Below are 17,029 nucleotides of genomic sequence, written 5' to 3' on the forward strand. Positions count from 1 at the left end.
GAAGAGAAGTAGATTTTTTTTAGCTTTTCAGCCAAAAAGTGCTTTTGGGCTGGTTACTTTACCTTTTTAGCCACACGACGCCCAGTACCTGCTGCTATGCTACTCTCTGCTCTCTGCTCTCTGCTCTCTGCTCTCTGCTGCTACACTGATTCTTTGCCTTCATCTCTGCCCTTTGCTGGTTCTTTGTTCTGCCCTCTGCTGGTGAGTTTATCTTTTTCTTCTCTTCTTCTGTATATTAATGGATTTTCGTCTGGGATTGATTTAAGGTATCTTTCCTAAGGATTAGGTTGGATATATTTTTTTTGTTGGAGGTGTGTTCTTATGAGATATGCAGTATGCTAAGGCCAGTTTTGAACTTATGTTCAAGGCATTGCTGGATCTTTAAGAAGATAGCTATGATTGAAAACAAAACTTTGAAATAAATCACAACCAAATACCACACGAGTTGTACTTTCTTTCCTGTTCGAACTATCCAAAATCGAATTAAAATCACTCGCTATAAGCCAAGGCTTATTAAAAGATTCAACAATTAGGTCCAGAACCTTAGCTTGAGGACTCGCATAAACTGCTGAACACATGAAACTAGTTGCTCTTTTCTTGCTACAAACTCTTATGTGGATCACTTGAGCATGTAGATGGATGGTTTCCATATATCTGTTATCATTCCATAAAAGCCAAATACCCCTAACAAAACCAATAGATTCAATTCAAAATGAATTTTGATATCCCAGTCTGCCAATTATATCACCAGCTTTATTTTCACTGATCTGGGTTTCCAGAAGACAAAATAAATCAATATAAAAAATCTCGCATTTATTCCCTCACAAAATTATGAAACCTAGGATCACCAGTACGCATGCAATTCCAAAACATAAGTCTTGTGTCCATAAAAAAATATAATGGTAACAAGTTAACAAAAAATAAATCAAATTACCAATTAATTTTTGCTTGCCCGCCCACTGTTTCAACCAAATCCTCAACCACCATTGCTTCTTCAGTAGCTTGTTTTCTTAGCTTGTTGTCGTCCATGTTATCAATAATCCTGATGTTCTTTGTAAGTGATATGAAATCTGTTAAGTGTTGAAGTAAAGGGTCCAAATCTATCCCCGGCTATACGTCTATTTCTCGGGGGCTCACCTACGTACCTTTGATTCTCTCTTGCTGTAAGTCTAAATCGAATTTCTACCTAGTAGGAGGAGCTCTACTTATTTCATAACCTCAAGCCCTACTCTTATCTTAAGCCCCAGACGTGGGAACTGAACCCACTGCCCTTATTGCTTCAAGCTCACTTGAGCAGTTTCCATCCTCTAGCCCTCTTGGTAGGTTCACTTCTTTTTTCAGATCTTGAGTCTACTAACCCGACCAACGACTAGATTGCTTTTCTTGGCTCCTATGCTTGCTCACTATTCTGACCCCCTGAACTCCATTTCTAGCGGTCTTGTTTACGCCCACTCAACTTGTTGTCGTGCATGTTACCTCTAACCGATGCTTTCACTGACTATGCTTTCACGCCCACTCAATAATTCTCCCCGCTTTATTCTTTCTACCGTCTAAAAGGGCTTTGATTTTGACAATCTAAAATCCAAATGGGTTGTCACCAGCCAATTCTAAAACCTTACCCATTTTTGCCCCATCATCCAAACCCATCACTAAGAGCTTGGTGTTCCTAACACAAAAAGATCGCTTGTGATGTACTAGTGGAAAGGATGAGTTCAATTTAAGTAAACAAATTATTAAAAAGAATATAAAGTTTGAGGTAGAAATATTAACAATGGAAAATAAATACACATAAGAAGAAAAGAAAAAGAAAAGAAATGGTAGCTTATTGTATAAGAGAGGCAAGTAAAGGTAGTCGGAGCCCACTGTGGATACTTAGCACAGTAAAAAATTTTTCTAGGGAAATTGAAAGAAAGTTTGATGGAAGTGGGGCTTGTTAATCATAAATATAGAAACTTAACCTACTTTTAGCAGAGTCTATGTGAAGAAAGAAAAACATAGCTTGGGTTAGGCTTGTTTTTAAGGCTTGACAATTGTAATCCCGTTAATGCCAATTACTACACGTCCAAATATACCTTTTTCTTTGAATATTTCTCGCCTGCTTATTTTATTACAAATACAATATGTGAAAGAATGTGTGTTGTGCTAGTTATAAAGATTGAAAGCAAAGGCTTCAACTTTTACAATAAATCCAATAGTTTAATATGGAAAAGAAATGACCCTTCCCCGTCTGGTAGTCAACAAGCTTCATTAATACTGTTATTTGTTCATGTATATAGTTAAATTTTTGATACACATGTAAACATATATATATATTTATGTGACATTTTATTTTCTTGATTGCTTTACTGGCTGAAACGAATCTGTTCATATACACAATAGATGAGTACTTCGGCGGTTGAAGTTAGTGATGAAAAAGTGAAAGAAATGTAGGATAAGAGATTGACAGAGATATTTTGTGATATTTGTATTAAATAGATATTGAAAGGTAATAGGCCTGATACTCATTTCACAAAAGATGGATGGTTGAAAATAATCACCAACTTTGAGAAAGAAACGGGCAAGGGTATTTCATAAAGACAACTTAAAAATAGGTGGGATGCCCTAAAAAAAGAATGGAAAGCTTGGAAGAAACTTAAAGGCGAAGATACTGGTTTAGGATGGAATCCTATAAAAAGAACCGTTGATGCATCGGATGAATGGTGGGAGAGTAGGCTCCAGGTACATTAATAATTCTAAATATTTTTTATTTTTTTCTTATTTATGAGGTTATTGTCAATTACTGTTATTAAACAATTATTTTATATGCAGGTTGTGCCTGAAGCTAAAAAAATTAAAACATCGGGCATTGATCCTGAATTCGAAGGGAAGTTGGATCAAATGTTCATGGGGATAGTTGCAATAGGTGATAAAGCATGGGCACCTTCTTCTGGTACACTCCGTAGTGATTTTTTTGAGGATGTTAACAACGAAATACCTGAAGAGAGTGAAGAAGAAAATATGAAAAATGATGTTCACATTTCAAATGATGTTCAAATTGATGGAAACGGTCAAAAAAGAAAAAACCTTGAGATGTCAAGTTCACATTTTAAAACTGGAAGAAAGAAATCCTTAAAGCAAATTGGAGGGGCTGCAAGATTGTCCAGTCAAATAGAAAAATTATGCAATACAGCTGATAATATGAGTCAAGCCACATCTAGTTTGACTCCTGTTATGGATCTATATGGTATTCCACAAGCAGTCAAAATGCTTGACAGCATGTCGGAAGAAGTTCCAAAAGCTAGTCCGCTATACTTTTTCGCACTTAGATTATTGCTCAATAAGGACAAGCGAATTATGTTTTTATCAATTAATCCCAAGATTAGAGCTTTGTAGCTTAAGACGGAAATGGAGGATAGTCGAAAATTTTCTGATCTTCTAGGGTTCAAAGATATCTATTTATGTGTAATCTTCTAGTTATAATGGCTTAAGTGAAGTATGTTTTTATCAATAGTTATTTATGTTTGGTTTTTGGATATTGAATTTATGTTTTACTTATTTATGTGTAATCTAGTTTTATTAATAGTTGTTTATGTTTGGTCTTTAGATATTGAATTTATGTTCTACTTATTTATGTGTAATCTAGTTTTATTAATAGTTGTTTGTGTTTAGTCTTTAGATATTGAATTTATGTTCTACTTATTTTTTACTAAATTAGTTTTATCAATAGTTGTTTATATGTGATTTTGGATATAAAATTTATTCACAGGTGATGAGTATAGTTGAGGATTATAGCGATGATGAAAGTGATGATGAAAGGGAAAAGAAAAAGATTTTACAACACATGGAATGTTTTAACCGATTATTTGTTGTTGCATCTTCTTCCGTGCAATTATGTTAGAAGAAGTATATATTGAGGCAACCATGCAAGGATTCAAAACAGTCAGGTGAGACATGGGTCCGAGAGATCCTTGACGGTCACGAAACACGTTGTATGATTAATATTAGGATGTCTAAAATGGTATTCACAAGTTTGCTGAGAGTTTTGGAGACAAGATACAACTTGCAAACTTCAAGAAACATATCTTCTAGTGAAATGTTGGGAATTTTTTTATACATCTTGGGCACCGGTGCAAAAGTTTCCCAATGTCGAGAAAGATTTCAAAAGTCTGGATCAACAATAAGTCAACACTTTGCAGTTGTGCTTGAGAAAGTTTCAAGGATGGCCACTGATCTAATTGCACCCGAAGATCCTTTTTTTAGCTCAATACCCGAACAAATACGTAATGATTCTAGATATATGCCGCATTTTAAGGTTAAAATTTAATTTTATATTATTATATTTAAATATATTTGGTCGACTAAAAATATGCACGAGAGTGATATGATTATTTGTTCAGGATTGCATAGGTGCAATTGATGGTACTCACATTGCGGCTATTCTTCCACCAAATGAACAAATTCCCTATATTGGAAGAAAAGGTATCCCGACTCAAAATGTTATGGTAGTATGTGATTTTAATATGTGTTTCACATTTGTCATGGCTGGATGGGAAAGAACGACACGTGACACTAGAATATTTCTTGATGCAAGTCGAGATTCAAAATATAAATTTCTGCACCCTCCAAATGGTTAGATATTTTATTTATATGTGATTTTTTAAATAATAAAGTATAAGTTCTTTAATTGATTATTTTTATTAAAAAAATTCTTGAATTAATTGTTTGTTATATTATGACTTGTAGGAAAAATTATCTTGTTGATTCTGGATATCCTCAAATGAAAGGTTATCTTGGACCATATAGAGGTCAGCGATATCATTTACCTGACTTCCGTAGAGGTAGACCGATGTCTGGTAAAGAAGAGATATTCAATCATTCACATTCATCATTACGTAGTGTGATTGAACGGACTTTTGGTGTTTTGAAAAAAATGGGTCATTTTAAGGGATATGCCAAGTTATAGTTTTGAAAAGCAAACGATGATCGTTGTTGCTACAATGACGATACACAATTTTATCCGAAAACATGTCGGTCGAAATGATGCAGATTTTATGGAATACGAAGATATTAACTCGGCATATGAGAATAATATTGATTCAGAAAATGGGCATGGTCGAGAAAGTGATGATGATGACGACGACGATGATGATAGTGATGATGACGGGAAATCAAACAATTTAAGTGGTTTTGAAATGAAATTAACAAGAGATGCTATAGCTTCTAGTTTAATGAATTCACTTTAAATTGTAAATGCTATTGTTAAATTTTTAGTATTTATATTTGATATATAAATATTATCTCTTTTTAAAACTTCAATCCAAATATATGTAATATTTTAATTTGTTAGGTTTATGTTTTCTATGTTATGTTTACATATAATATGAGTTATATATTCAAATATATTTTAAAATAAAATAATACAAATGTGTTAAAAGCATTAATTAAAAATAAAAAATAATTTTTATAATAATACAATTGTGTCAATATCTAATTACAAATATTTAATTATTATATTTAAATATAGTTTATATATTCTAATTAAATTTAATAATTAATTAATATTAATTACTTAGAAATATTTAAAATTAATATTATATATTAAAATATTAACAATAAGTTATAATAAATTATTTTTTATATTTTTGCTAAAATATCATAATATTAACTAATTTGAACATTATTTAAATACATATTTGTTACTTTATAATATCATGTCTAAAATGGACATTTTATTCTTCAAAAGCACTTTTTGACAGTAATGTCAAACACTCAAAATTTTCAAAAACACTCCTTAAAAACACTTTTTAAAAGTACTTTTCTACGACACTTTTCAAAAGTAATGAAGAATTGGACATTAACCTTCAATAAATGTAAAAGCAGCTGGAATTATTAAAATACTTTGTTTTTATTGAAATTCAACTTTAGTAGCTAATTAATACATCTTAAAAAAAGGGTCAAAATTTTAAAGAAGTCACATCACAGTGAGTAATCTAATGTAAGAAATTTTTGAGAGAGACATGAAATATTAGATCTGACCCCATAATATTTACTGTACCCTTTTGCTTTCTTAATTGTGAGGACCCAAAAATCCTTGGAAATCTCCATTTTGGCCATACATAAATGGGACAATTTTTGGATGCCCTATGAATCAAGTAAAGCAAAGCTACGTAGTGAAGTAATGTTAACTAAAGTTGGGTTTTAAATTCTTCAGTGCAAATGTTACTTTAGCATATACTCTGACCATCCCATTTATTTGGCATACCTTTCTTCTCTGCCCATCTCTTCATTTACAAACACAAGCTTCCTCCTCTCTCACTCTTACACAAGTTTATCACATCTTGTGTAAGTCAGAGTGCTGTTAAAACAGAACCCAACTTAAATTTCTTCTTTCTTTTCTCATTTAATTTCACTATATTGTACCCAATGGGGAGATCACCTTGCTGTGACAAAGTGGGGTTGAAGAAAGGACCATGGACACCAGAAGAAGATCAGAAACTCTTAGCTTACATTGAAGAACATGGTCATGGAAGCTGGCGTGCCTTGCCGGTCAAAGCCGGTGACTAAACCCTCGCCTTACTTTTCTTGCTTACTTTATTCTCATTCCTCTCTCATTCTCAAATTTTCTTCTTTTACTTTCTGTTTAGGTCTTCAAAGATGTGGGAAGAGCTGCAGGCTTAGATGGACTAATTATCTCAGACCTGATATCAAGAGAGGAAAGTTTAGCATGCAAGAAGAGCAAACTATCATTCAACTTCACGCCCTTTTAGGGAACAGGTCAAGAAAATTTCATCACAATGTTGCTTAGTCAGAAATGATAGTTTTTTCTTTTCTTTTTTCCATCAAGACCCTTGAATATATATTTCAGAGTTTTTGTCCGTATCACTTTAAAACACTAGCTTGTTTTCTGAACTTGGGTGTTCTCAATTTCTCAACCTATTTTTCCATATTTGGTTTTCAAAACCTCATTGGATTCAGCTGTATATATATTTGTATATAATGACCGGACACAGTTACTTAGACGTTGAACTGCTGCCAGTCTACCCTCTCACCTATAAAACCCTTTTTTATTTATAGTATGGTATCTTTAAAAGAGTAATGGGTTTTATTTAACTCGCAAATCAGTTTTTTGTTTTCATTTTTCTTCCGTCATTTTCTTGTCTATCTGATCAATGGTTTTGTTTTCTTTATCTTTTAGATGATTGGAACATCGAAAGAAACTGTTTTGTGGGCAGTTGACGGTTTCTTTTATCTAGGTTTTGGATAAAGGTTGTGTTTTTTTGTGTCTTCAGGTGGTCGGCTATAGCCACTCACTTGCCAAAGCGAACAGATAATGAGATAAAAAACTACTGGAATACTCATCTTAAGAAAAGGTTAGCCAAATTGGGGATTGATCCGATCACTCACAAGCCAAAATCTGATGCTTTACTCTCCACTGATGCTCAATCCAAGAGTGCAGCAAACCTTAGCCATATGGCTCAGTGGGAAAGTGCTAGGCTTGAAGCTGAAGCGAGATTGGTTCGAGAATCAAAGCTACGTTCACATTCACATTCACATTCATTTCAACACCGCCTCACTCGTCCACCAACAGCAGCTTTTGCTTCTTCAGCCGGTCAGCTTGTGAATAAGACAGCTTGGAACAGTACTGCTGGGTGGAGTAAATCCAGTGAAGTTAATAATGGTGTTGTAAACAATGGATTTGGTGACCTCGAATCTCCCAAATCAACACTTACTTCCTCAGAAAATGGGGTTGGATTGAGTTCAATGGGTATGCCAGATTTTGTTGGCACTGCATCAGCTTCATCTGAGATCAAACAAGAAGGTGAACAAGAATGGAAAGGCTTTGGAAGTTCAACTAATTTGGCCATGGAGAATGGGTTCAATGATATTGGAAACGCAATGGAGGATGGCTTCATTAACCTTCTTCTCAATGATTCCACCGACCCCAGTTTATCAGATAGCGGCAAAGAATCTGATGGAAACAGCGGTGATGGTACCGCCAGTGATGATCACTATGAAGATAACAAGAATTATTGGAACAGCATTCTTGATTTGGTGAATTCTTCCCCATCGGGCTCACCAATGTTCTAAACAATTAATTAATGCCTTTTGGCCTAAGTCCAAAGAGCCATTAATTACATTTTCCACTTGTTCTTAAATATTGGAAATCCCGCATCAGATGATTATACGTTTGCCCCCAAAGTATAACAGCGTTGAGGAACCTCACTCACTTCTTCAAAACAATGAAATGTACACTGGTAGCTTTCCACTTTTAGTACTGTTAAAGTGGATAGAGGGTTTAACACGTTTGAGTTAAATTCAATGATATTTCAGTTCAACCTTTTTCTTTTTCATATTTTTTTAATTTCCTTTTTCTTTTTATATATAGAAAAGTCCAAAATAAACAAAGAGATGTATTTATGACTGACTTTAATGCTGGTAGTTTCGGGTCACATCATTTTACATTCATCAAATTGCAATTCCAGGTTTACTTTATTTATTTTTCATTTACAATATTGTTTTTTTAATTTTACATCTAATTTGGTACGTCAATTTGCTTGCTATATGACAAGCAGTTGTAATATTTTTCGTACAAACCAGAAATGGGTATTTTTTTTCTTTCTGATATTTCCTATTTAAAATCCGTAGTTGTTTTTTTAATAATATCAACAGATTTTAAGAGAAATATGTTGAAACTAAATAATGAAGAATATTTAGTAATGGATAATGATTAAAAGAACATTGGTGCACGATTGCACCACTCTAAAAAGGTGGCAAAGTAGAAAGAGTATGATAATCCTAAGGAAAGCAAGTTATGTAACCTGCCAATTTTTTCCTTTTTTTTGCCAAACACTTCAAAAATGTTTGCATTTTAATGTATTTTCTTTTTTAATCATTTTCAACGTTATTATAAAGGTATTCTTTTAAAATGTATATATGTTCATATATCTTTATCTTCATCTAAATAATCTTAGATTTTCACATTTTTAATATATATAATCATTTGTTGCTGCACAAACATATTTATTTTCCACTTGTATTAAATTTTAAATTTTCAATTTTAACATTCAATGTTAAATGATGTATTAATTTTATTTCCACATTAATAAGAACAAGTTTTTATATAGACCTAAAATCTCATTTCTCTTGTTTTCTTAAGCAATGTGGGATAAGATAATGTTTATATATAGACTCATGAATAGGCTTGCAACTTGTCCTAGACAATGTAGGATTGCTTCCTTAAATTGTGATATATAGACAATGTGTATATATATAGACTCATGAATAGGGTTTTTCCACCACTATGCCTAAATAATTATTTTATTTAGATAAAAACCCAAATTATTTAATTTAAATATTTTTTTCACCAATTTTTGAGTATCACAGTTCCAAATCCTAAAGAATTTGGAAGAGTATGGCCCCTACTCTCTTTTTGTAGAGACAAATCTTGATTTTTGTTTTCGTCCATACATATTATTATTTGTTAAAATAGATTGAAGTCTCCATATTCTTGATAAGTTTAGAATTTAGGCCTTTTATTTTTATTTCAAATAATTCAGTTTCTCTATTTTTTGAATTTAAAAATACAAGTCTAATTGTTAATATTGTTAAAATGATTTTGTTAAATTTATTAGTGTGACTAAATAAAAAAATCACAAATATTGTAACATTTATATTGATGATTAAACTGACCAACCCATCAATTTTTGATTTAATCATTCAACAATATTTAAATAAAAAATTCAAATTAGCTCTAGATTTTGTAACAAGTGTTGAACTCTGATTTTCACCATGTAGCTCTAAATCATATTAGATAAAAGACAAAACTGAAAGTTGTGCAAGAAAAAAGAAAGAACATTATCCTTAAATCATAACTCCTTTCAGAGTAAATTATAAACCTTCAACCCAACTATTTTAAATATACATTTAGAAAAAAAATTAAAATTTGTTTTTGAGTATGTGAAATATAGATTTTAACTAGTATGCAATGTGGAAATTAATAATTTTAAATACTCATTTTAAAAATAATATTTATTAACTTTATTTTTTATTATATTAGATATAGACTTTAGATTCACTCTTTTCATATAAATCAATCACTTTAAATACAATAGTTACACATTAAAAAAAGACATTGAGTTTATTATTAATCATATAAATACAATCACTTTATGATTTTTAAGGAATATATTTTAAGAAAAAAGTCAATTCACATACTGATAACTTAAATTTCATAATATATGTCTTAAAAAAATCATAATTTATATTGAACAGTTATCTTAAATTTAATTTTTATAATTAAATATATTCATGAGTCTATATATACATATATCTCATATTTCACACTGCTTAAGAAAACAAGGGAAATGAGACTTTGGATCTATGTAAATACATGTTTTGTAAGTTTTATTTCCACATTAATAGGTGGCACCAAAAATAAATAAATAAAATTTGTGTTGCCAGTTTTAGTGTTGATGTGGCAAAAACAAACGTTTTATTGGTCAAGGGGAAAAGCACTTTTTGAGTCTCCAATGAAAACGGCACTAGCTAGGCACGTTTTTATAAAATCGGCCCATTTTTGTTAATTTTAATAAAAGTGGCATATTTTTGTTATTTTGAAAAAAAAATGGGCCTTTTCTGGTAACTCAGCCGACTAAATTACTAAACGTCGCTATTTTTTTTAAAAATCACTGGATTAAGTTATTTTTTTTCAAAAATTGAGGGACTGATCTCATTTCCTTTGTTTTCTTAAACGTTTTTGTAAAATTGACTTAGTCCCATAATTTTTCAAAAATATGGCCTAAACCGATAATTTTTTAAAAAAGTGACATTTTTTTAGTAGTTTAGTCGTTTATAACACTAAAATCTTTCATTTAAGAAAAAAATTGATATATATAATTCATGGTAGTGTCGAATTCTAAAATATTCACATCTCAACATAATGCAACAAGTGATTAAATTTTTATGTATTAATTTGGTTAGTATCAATATTGTTGTCAGTGCAAAAAGAAGTTTAATGTACTTATTCTCCTATTTAAAAGATGACGAGGGATTATAAATAATTTCAAGTATTGTATAAAAAAATGCTACACCCAATCTAACATCAATTTGTATTGACAACCCGAAAATAATGAGCGTGGGATACATCTATAAGACTAATGTTTTCCGTACCAAAATGTATGAGGACTTTTGCAATTTTGTTAGAAAGCTACTTGATTTTCTCAAAATTCATGCTCCAAATTATATTCTTGTCAAAACTTTCCGGTTCCAATAACACACTACACCAAAACAGGCTTTTAGCGGCGCTTTTTTAGGTTTTTTAGCGTCGCTAAAAGTGTTTGCGACGCTTTTAGAAGCGCCGCAAAAAATGCCGCTAGTGACAGCGTCGCTAACTTTAGCGGCACTTTTCCTACAAACGCCGCTAGAGACCATGACCTTTAGCGGCGCTTCTAACGCAAACGCTACTATAGGTCATAACTTTTTAGTGGCGCTTATATTACAAATGCCGCTATAAAAAATGACTTTTAGCGACGCTTTTTCACAAACGCTGCTAAAAACATAACTTTTAAAAAAATTAAATTAAATAATATTTATTTCTATAATAAATATTATATTATGTTTTATTTTTTATATTTAAACTTTAAACTATATACTTTTAAGGATAAAAAAATTAATTAAATTAAATTTTCTATTAAAATCTTAACTTTAAAGGTAAAGATAAAAATTAATGAATTTAAATTTAGAATTAAAATATTATGTTCAAACTCATATGATCTATATTAATTCGGCCAAATATAAAAGAAGCTACAAAACACGTAATAATTAACAATCATGGTTAAAGAAGCTAATATACAAGGTAGCTACAAAACCCTGTTTCAATAACACCTAATTTAAGTTCCGACTAAGATAAACGACCATGGAATGCAACATTAAATAACACTCTACTTGAAGAAGTGCTAAGCCTTGGCTTTTCCAGCTTGAAGAGATTGAATCCTCCACTACACCTTCAATATTTAAAGGATGCAAAACCAAATGATCAGATAAACCAACAAATTTGGTAAACAATAGAGATGTTAAAAATAAAAAATATATTTAGCCATTAAGGCTCAAAAAATAAATATAACAAACAATTATGTGCAGCTTTAGTAGCAGGTTGAACCATACTAACAAACAATCTCAATCATAGCTCTTCCATGTGTCACAAATAGGCATTCTTTCTAATGATTGTCTAAACTATTCAATTTTTTAACAAGGAACAATAGTATTAATTTGCAAAAAGCAGAACAAAAACATGCTGCACTACTGTTGTTTAACGTTATATAGAAATGTCTTATATAGCATAAAAGAGAACTAAGGCACAGAAAAAAGAACACCATAATAATTAAATTGATCATTGATATATTCAATTTTTCCAATACAGGTATATTCAATTTTTCCAAGTTTTTCCATGAATCTGAAGGGTCATAACTCTATACCCATCATGTCCAAACATGATTCCAACATTGGTGCCAGACTTAGGTATTTCAAGAAAAATAAAAAATCGTAGCAACATTGGCCAACAGAAGGGATAACGTATACCTTGGTCAAGCAGTATATCGCCGTTCGTCTTGTCAGCCAACATAGCAAGTGGAGCCTGTGTGTTGCCTTCCTCATCAAAGACAACCCTTGTCCCCACAGGCCTATGAACATTGATCTTCAGCTTTTTTTTCTTCAAGACCCGTGTTGCTGACCTGAAAATAAGAAAACCAGCTCAAAAACTGATTTCAAGTAATGGACTACAAATAAAACAAATCATTAACGTAAAACTACCCAAGGGCATACATAATTGACTAATGTAAAACGATCTACCTATTCCCAGAAAAAGAAAAACTAGAATTTGTGCAAGTTACCACATAACCAGGTAAGCTTACGAGCCAAAGCAGCTATATAAAATAATTTACCATTTAACCTACTAGTACATAAATGAAATTATTGCAACTAATATAATCATAAATAATTTAAGAAAACAACTAAAAAACAACTCTTATCTACCTAAAGCATAAGAATTCAAAATCTTTTAGATTATTTGATATATAAAATATTTTATCTTTCTTGCCAATAAAATAAAATAAAAAACCAGAATCAAATTAGTTCAACCCCAAGTCTTTAGTCAAATTTAATTAAACCTCAAGTTCTTTGTCAAAAGAAAAGAATATATATAAAAAAATCAAGAAAACACATACCTAGTTTGATTGGCAAAACTTCGTTTTCTTTGGTAGGCGGCAATTGGGAAGATTAACAATTAATTAAGAAGATGAAAAGAGATAGACCTTGAAGAGTTTTTGCAAGCAAATTGATTAAACTTCTTCTATGTTCGAATTTTTTGATATTCGATTCTTGTTTTTTATTTTATTTTATTTTATTTTCATATGGCATATTATTATTTGAAGTACAAAATGTTTTCAGGCAGTACAGAGAAACCCTTATCTACCTAAAGCATAAGAATTCAAACAAAGGAACTGAGCTTCACTGATTATGTATAATTTTTTCATAAATCAAAATATAAGTTTATTATGTATTAATTTATAATTTCATTATTTTATTCTGTAGGTGAAAGAAACAGAATAAGCATGTCAAATCTTGGAACCTTGGTTAAATTTTCTAGATACTTAATAGCCAAATCCACATCTTCCCTGCCAAATTGATAAGCTAATAAGGAGTTAAGAATCTGGCCAAACATAAAATAATAAACTGGCATGAGTCCCAGGCAGTAGAGATCATAGAAAGACTTCATTTACCTGAAAAATGTAGCGACACATTTAACAATGTCAACTAACATGGAAGCAGACATTGCGTTGTTAAAGATCTGTGGTAAAGCACTTGGAGATGTAACCTACAAATTAAAAAGGAAAATCAGTTGTGGCACAAATGAAGAGACTTGGACGAGAAATAATAACATTCACATGGACATTCATCGTAAAGGACCCCATATAGGTGCCTTATTATGTAAAACAGAAATAGAAAATATGAACTAACACAGACCTTCAGAAGATGAGCCTGTAGCGAACGGTCACCAGATAGGGCTCTACAGGAAACGTCAAATTGATATGCTGTATTTGGAGGGCTAATGCTTTTTGCAGCTTCAGCCATGGCTCAACTAGCTGCACGAGAAGCAAGGTCTTGCACTGAAGCCTTCAGCCACAAACTCAGTGTCTGCCTCTTCCTTTGTTGCGAAGGCAGTATGCTCTTCCTGCCATAGAAATTCACGACTCCTACAATCAAGCATCAAGTTAGCAGTGAAAAATCCATCCTCAAATATTTTAAATAAAAACTCTAGCTTGCCATCGAAAATAATCTACACATCAGTGAACATTAACAACTAATGCTAAGAAAATACGCAATTTATGCATGGAACGTGTCACAGTCAACAATTAAGTCTATGACTACAAATCAAAATACAAATCCGGAACAATTATAGCTAAATAATAGGAGATTTATAGCACTATCATATTTACATGTAAAGAATCCATGAGATTCTCCAACAGCAAAGATAGAATATCAAAAAACATTAATAGACGGATAAATAGTCAAACTAGTAGAGTTAGTATATGCATGTCATGCAGGTCTAAATGCTGGAGCTCAACTTCCACTGAGATGTATCTCCAGTAGCAAAACAACTTATAAAAACATTACCATGAAAAGAAATTGGATCGGCAAAGTGAGAGCACTTGATCAAATAAGATAACAAATTAAAGAGACTGAGACCTTTACAGTCTTCCACACAAGATAAGAAGTATTATAACAATTCCAGTTATGAAAGACACAAAATGAGATCGAAAAAAATATGGAAAATCACAAATTCCACAAGCAATTTGTTAACTGTGGTGCAAGGGATAGCATGATGAAAGATAAAAAAAATATAGAAAAATACTACACACAGAAAATAAATAAATTGCTGATCAACAAAAACTTGCAAAATTAAAAATTAAGCCACTTTCAATAATTCAATTAAAGTTCTAAAATCTCCAATGATAAACAGAAGACTCTTACCTCAGACAATTTTTCTGATAACGATGTTATCTGAGAATTGTATAACTTTCTTTTCTCTTCAATAGCTTCAATTGAAGCCTTCTCTCTAGCACACTGTATTGCCTTTTCTTCCTCCATTTCCAATAGTGAATTAGTAAGTTGCTGCAATATCAAAGGCACGGTCCAACAAACACAATTAGACTACCAAAGACACAAAGCTTTCTTCATAACCAATGATATATTAGACTACCATTGCCAATTCTTCCTTTTCTGCAAGCAAACTCTTAATGGAGGCTTCCATTCCTTGCTGGATAGAATTAGATTGTTCCAAACTAAGTTTCTGTGCAGTCTAGAGACTACAAAATAAGAAATAAACCTATCATTCTGCACAATTATCAGAAGTAAACCGATAAGAACTGGGAAAACGATATTCTCTCTATACTAAGATCCTCAATCAAGCTTCAGCAAGGATCCACTTAGTAATAACTCAAGATTCTGTCATCTATATATCGAGAAACTCATGTCCACAACTCAAAATCACTCTTACATCATCCATCAAGCACATCCAATCTTACAACAAATACTGCTAACAAACTTAGCCGGTCTCTTATTTCCTCTCTAGTTAAATCAATAAAATCAGCATCCAATGCACACCTTATAACCTACTATTTTTATACTCAATTTCGATCACAACAACCACAGTTCAGAGATAAAACCCACCCTATCCACCAAAATTAGAAAAAAAATGAAAAAGAATCCATCCTATCGAAACATTCAAATCTCAAACCCAGAAAAAGAGAACAATAGTTAAATAACCAGCTATAAGACAAAAATAATTACACAACCAGAACAAAAGAAATCACATATATAGCATCAAACAAATAATAATCCAGCTAAATCTAGATATAATCATAACAAAAATATATATTTTCTCCATTTATCTACGAATGAAGAAAATTGAATAACAAAAAAAATCAATATTTTTGGTGAGCAAAACTTATAAAAGAAATCCAAAAATCCATTCCGTTTTTCTAGCATTTCTATAAACATTACAAAAAGAGAGATTAGCGTCAAATAAATCCATGAAAAAAAACAGAACTTATAGGATCGGAAGAATTGGAAGAACGACCGAAAGCAATTGAGATAAGGAACTAAGTTTAAACAATAAGGAGGGAAAATGCATATAAGAAATAAGGAGGGAAAACTCACCGAGAGACCTTCAATGGGATCCGGGTGGGATTTAAAATGCTTTGCAAACTCAATCCCAACTGCTTTCTTCTTCCAAAATTTCAAATGCCCTAGTAAAAATAAATAAATAAAATGAAGACAAGCAATCTATAAGCTAGTACCAAAATCCCATTCACTGTTAATGCCTCAAATATTACAGATTACCACAATCCACGCACAACTTACTCTTCAAAGTTCAAACCCATAATTTGTATGTTGAAGGAAATGGAAATAAATGATTGAGAAGAAGTTGAGAAAGGCAAAGTCACTTGAAGAATTAAAACAAATAAAGATGAAAATAAATGATTGAGAAGAAGTTGAGAAAACTTTACCTTGGGTATGTTGAAGGAAAGAAAGAGGCTTCAGAGTCACATGAGAAACGGATAAAGTATGAGCTCTTCTAAGATGTATCCAAAAAGAGGGAGAGAGGGGAAGATGATGATGAAGACGGTGGTGGCAGAGAGAAAAACTTAGTCTCTTGAGGATACCAATTTTAGGGGGGAAAATTTAGGGGTTTCAGGGGGAATTCAGGGAAAAAACCGCCTAAAAGTTAAATTATTTTGAATAAAATGATACCGTTTTGTTATTTTATTTTTATAAATTGATTTAATTTTTTGCGCCGCTATTTTATTTTGAACAATGTTATGTTAAAAATTTTTTATTTTATTTTTTTATAAATTGATTTATTTTTTGCGTTGCTTATCTTTTGCGGCGTTTTTGTGAAAAACGCCGCAAAATATTATTTTATTTTGAACAAAATGATGCCGTTTTGCTATTTTATTTTTTATAAATTGATTTATTTTTTGCGGCATTTTTA

At 31.6% G+C, this 17,029-nt stretch overlaps 4 protein-coding genes across 8 annotated transcripts; 3 read left to right on the plus strand and 1 right to left on the minus strand.

Annotated features, from left to right (window-relative positions):
* Nucleotides 1–2,574: 2,574 nt before the first annotated feature.
* Nucleotides 2,575–3,487, plus strand: LOC107915368 (L10-interacting MYB domain-containing protein-like; the record flags this gene model as incomplete). The annotated part of the gene is made up of 2 exons (XM_016844529.2): nt 2,575–2,718; nt 2,809–3,487. Coding segments are annotated over 2 exons (708 nt in total), but the record flags the coding sequence as incomplete, so codon positions are not given.
* Nucleotides 3,488–3,748: 261 nt separating this feature from the next.
* LOC107915369 (putative nuclease HARBI1) lies at nt 3,749–5,278 on the plus strand. Its single transcript, XM_041102144.1, has 3 exons — nt 3,749–4,291; nt 4,377–4,608; nt 4,723–5,278. The coding sequence occupies exons 1-3, from the start codon at nt 3,971–3,973 to the stop codon at nt 4,758–4,760; spliced, it is 591 nt and encodes a 196-aa protein (XP_040958078.1). The 5' UTR covers nt 3,749–3,970; the 3' UTR covers nt 4,761–5,278.
* Nucleotides 5,279–6,129: 851 nt separating this feature from the next.
* Nucleotides 6,130–8,330, plus strand: LOC107914489 (transcription factor MYB16). Its single transcript, XM_016843411.2, has 3 exons — nt 6,130–6,535; nt 6,624–6,753; nt 7,269–8,330. The coding sequence occupies exons 1-3, from the start codon at nt 6,403–6,405 to the stop codon at nt 8,065–8,067; spliced, it is 1,062 nt and encodes a 353-aa protein (XP_016698900.1). The 5' UTR covers nt 6,130–6,402; the 3' UTR covers nt 8,068–8,330.
* A 3,400-nt stretch (nt 8,331–11,730) lies between these two features.
* Nucleotides 11,731–16,778, minus strand: LOC107914490 (uncharacterized). 5 transcript variants are annotated; one of them, XM_016843417.2, is made up of 8 exons: nt 16,545–16,778; nt 16,195–16,283; nt 15,236–15,369; nt 15,007–15,147; nt 13,999–14,228; nt 13,755–13,849; nt 12,556–12,707; nt 11,731–11,981 (listed from the first exon to the last, which is right to left on the minus strand). In XM_016843417.2, exons 5-8 carry the CDS (start codon nt 14,104–14,106, stop codon nt 11,863–11,865), a joined length of 474 nt encoding a protein of 157 aa, XP_016698906.2. In that variant the 5' UTR covers nt 14,107–14,228; nt 15,007–15,147; nt 15,236–15,369; nt 16,195–16,283; nt 16,545–16,778; the 3' UTR covers nt 11,731–11,862. The 5 variants fall into 5 exon arrangements, 4 of the variants coding, with proteins under 4 accessions (XP_016698906.2, XP_040958079.1, XP_040958081.1 ...); XM_041102145.1 differs by having other exon boundaries at nt 15,236–15,341; nt 16,545–16,726; XM_041102147.1 differs by lacking the exon at nt 15,236–15,369 and having other exon boundaries at nt 16,545–16,753.
* Nucleotides 16,779–17,029: the final 251 nt, after the last annotated feature.

This window comes from Gossypium hirsutum, chromosome D10, assembly GCF_007990345.1.
Source record: "Gossypium hirsutum isolate 1008001.06 chromosome D10, Gossypium_hirsutum_v2.1, whole genome shotgun sequence".
NCBI lineage: Eukaryota > Viridiplantae > Streptophyta > Magnoliopsida > Malvales > Malvaceae > Gossypium > Gossypium hirsutum.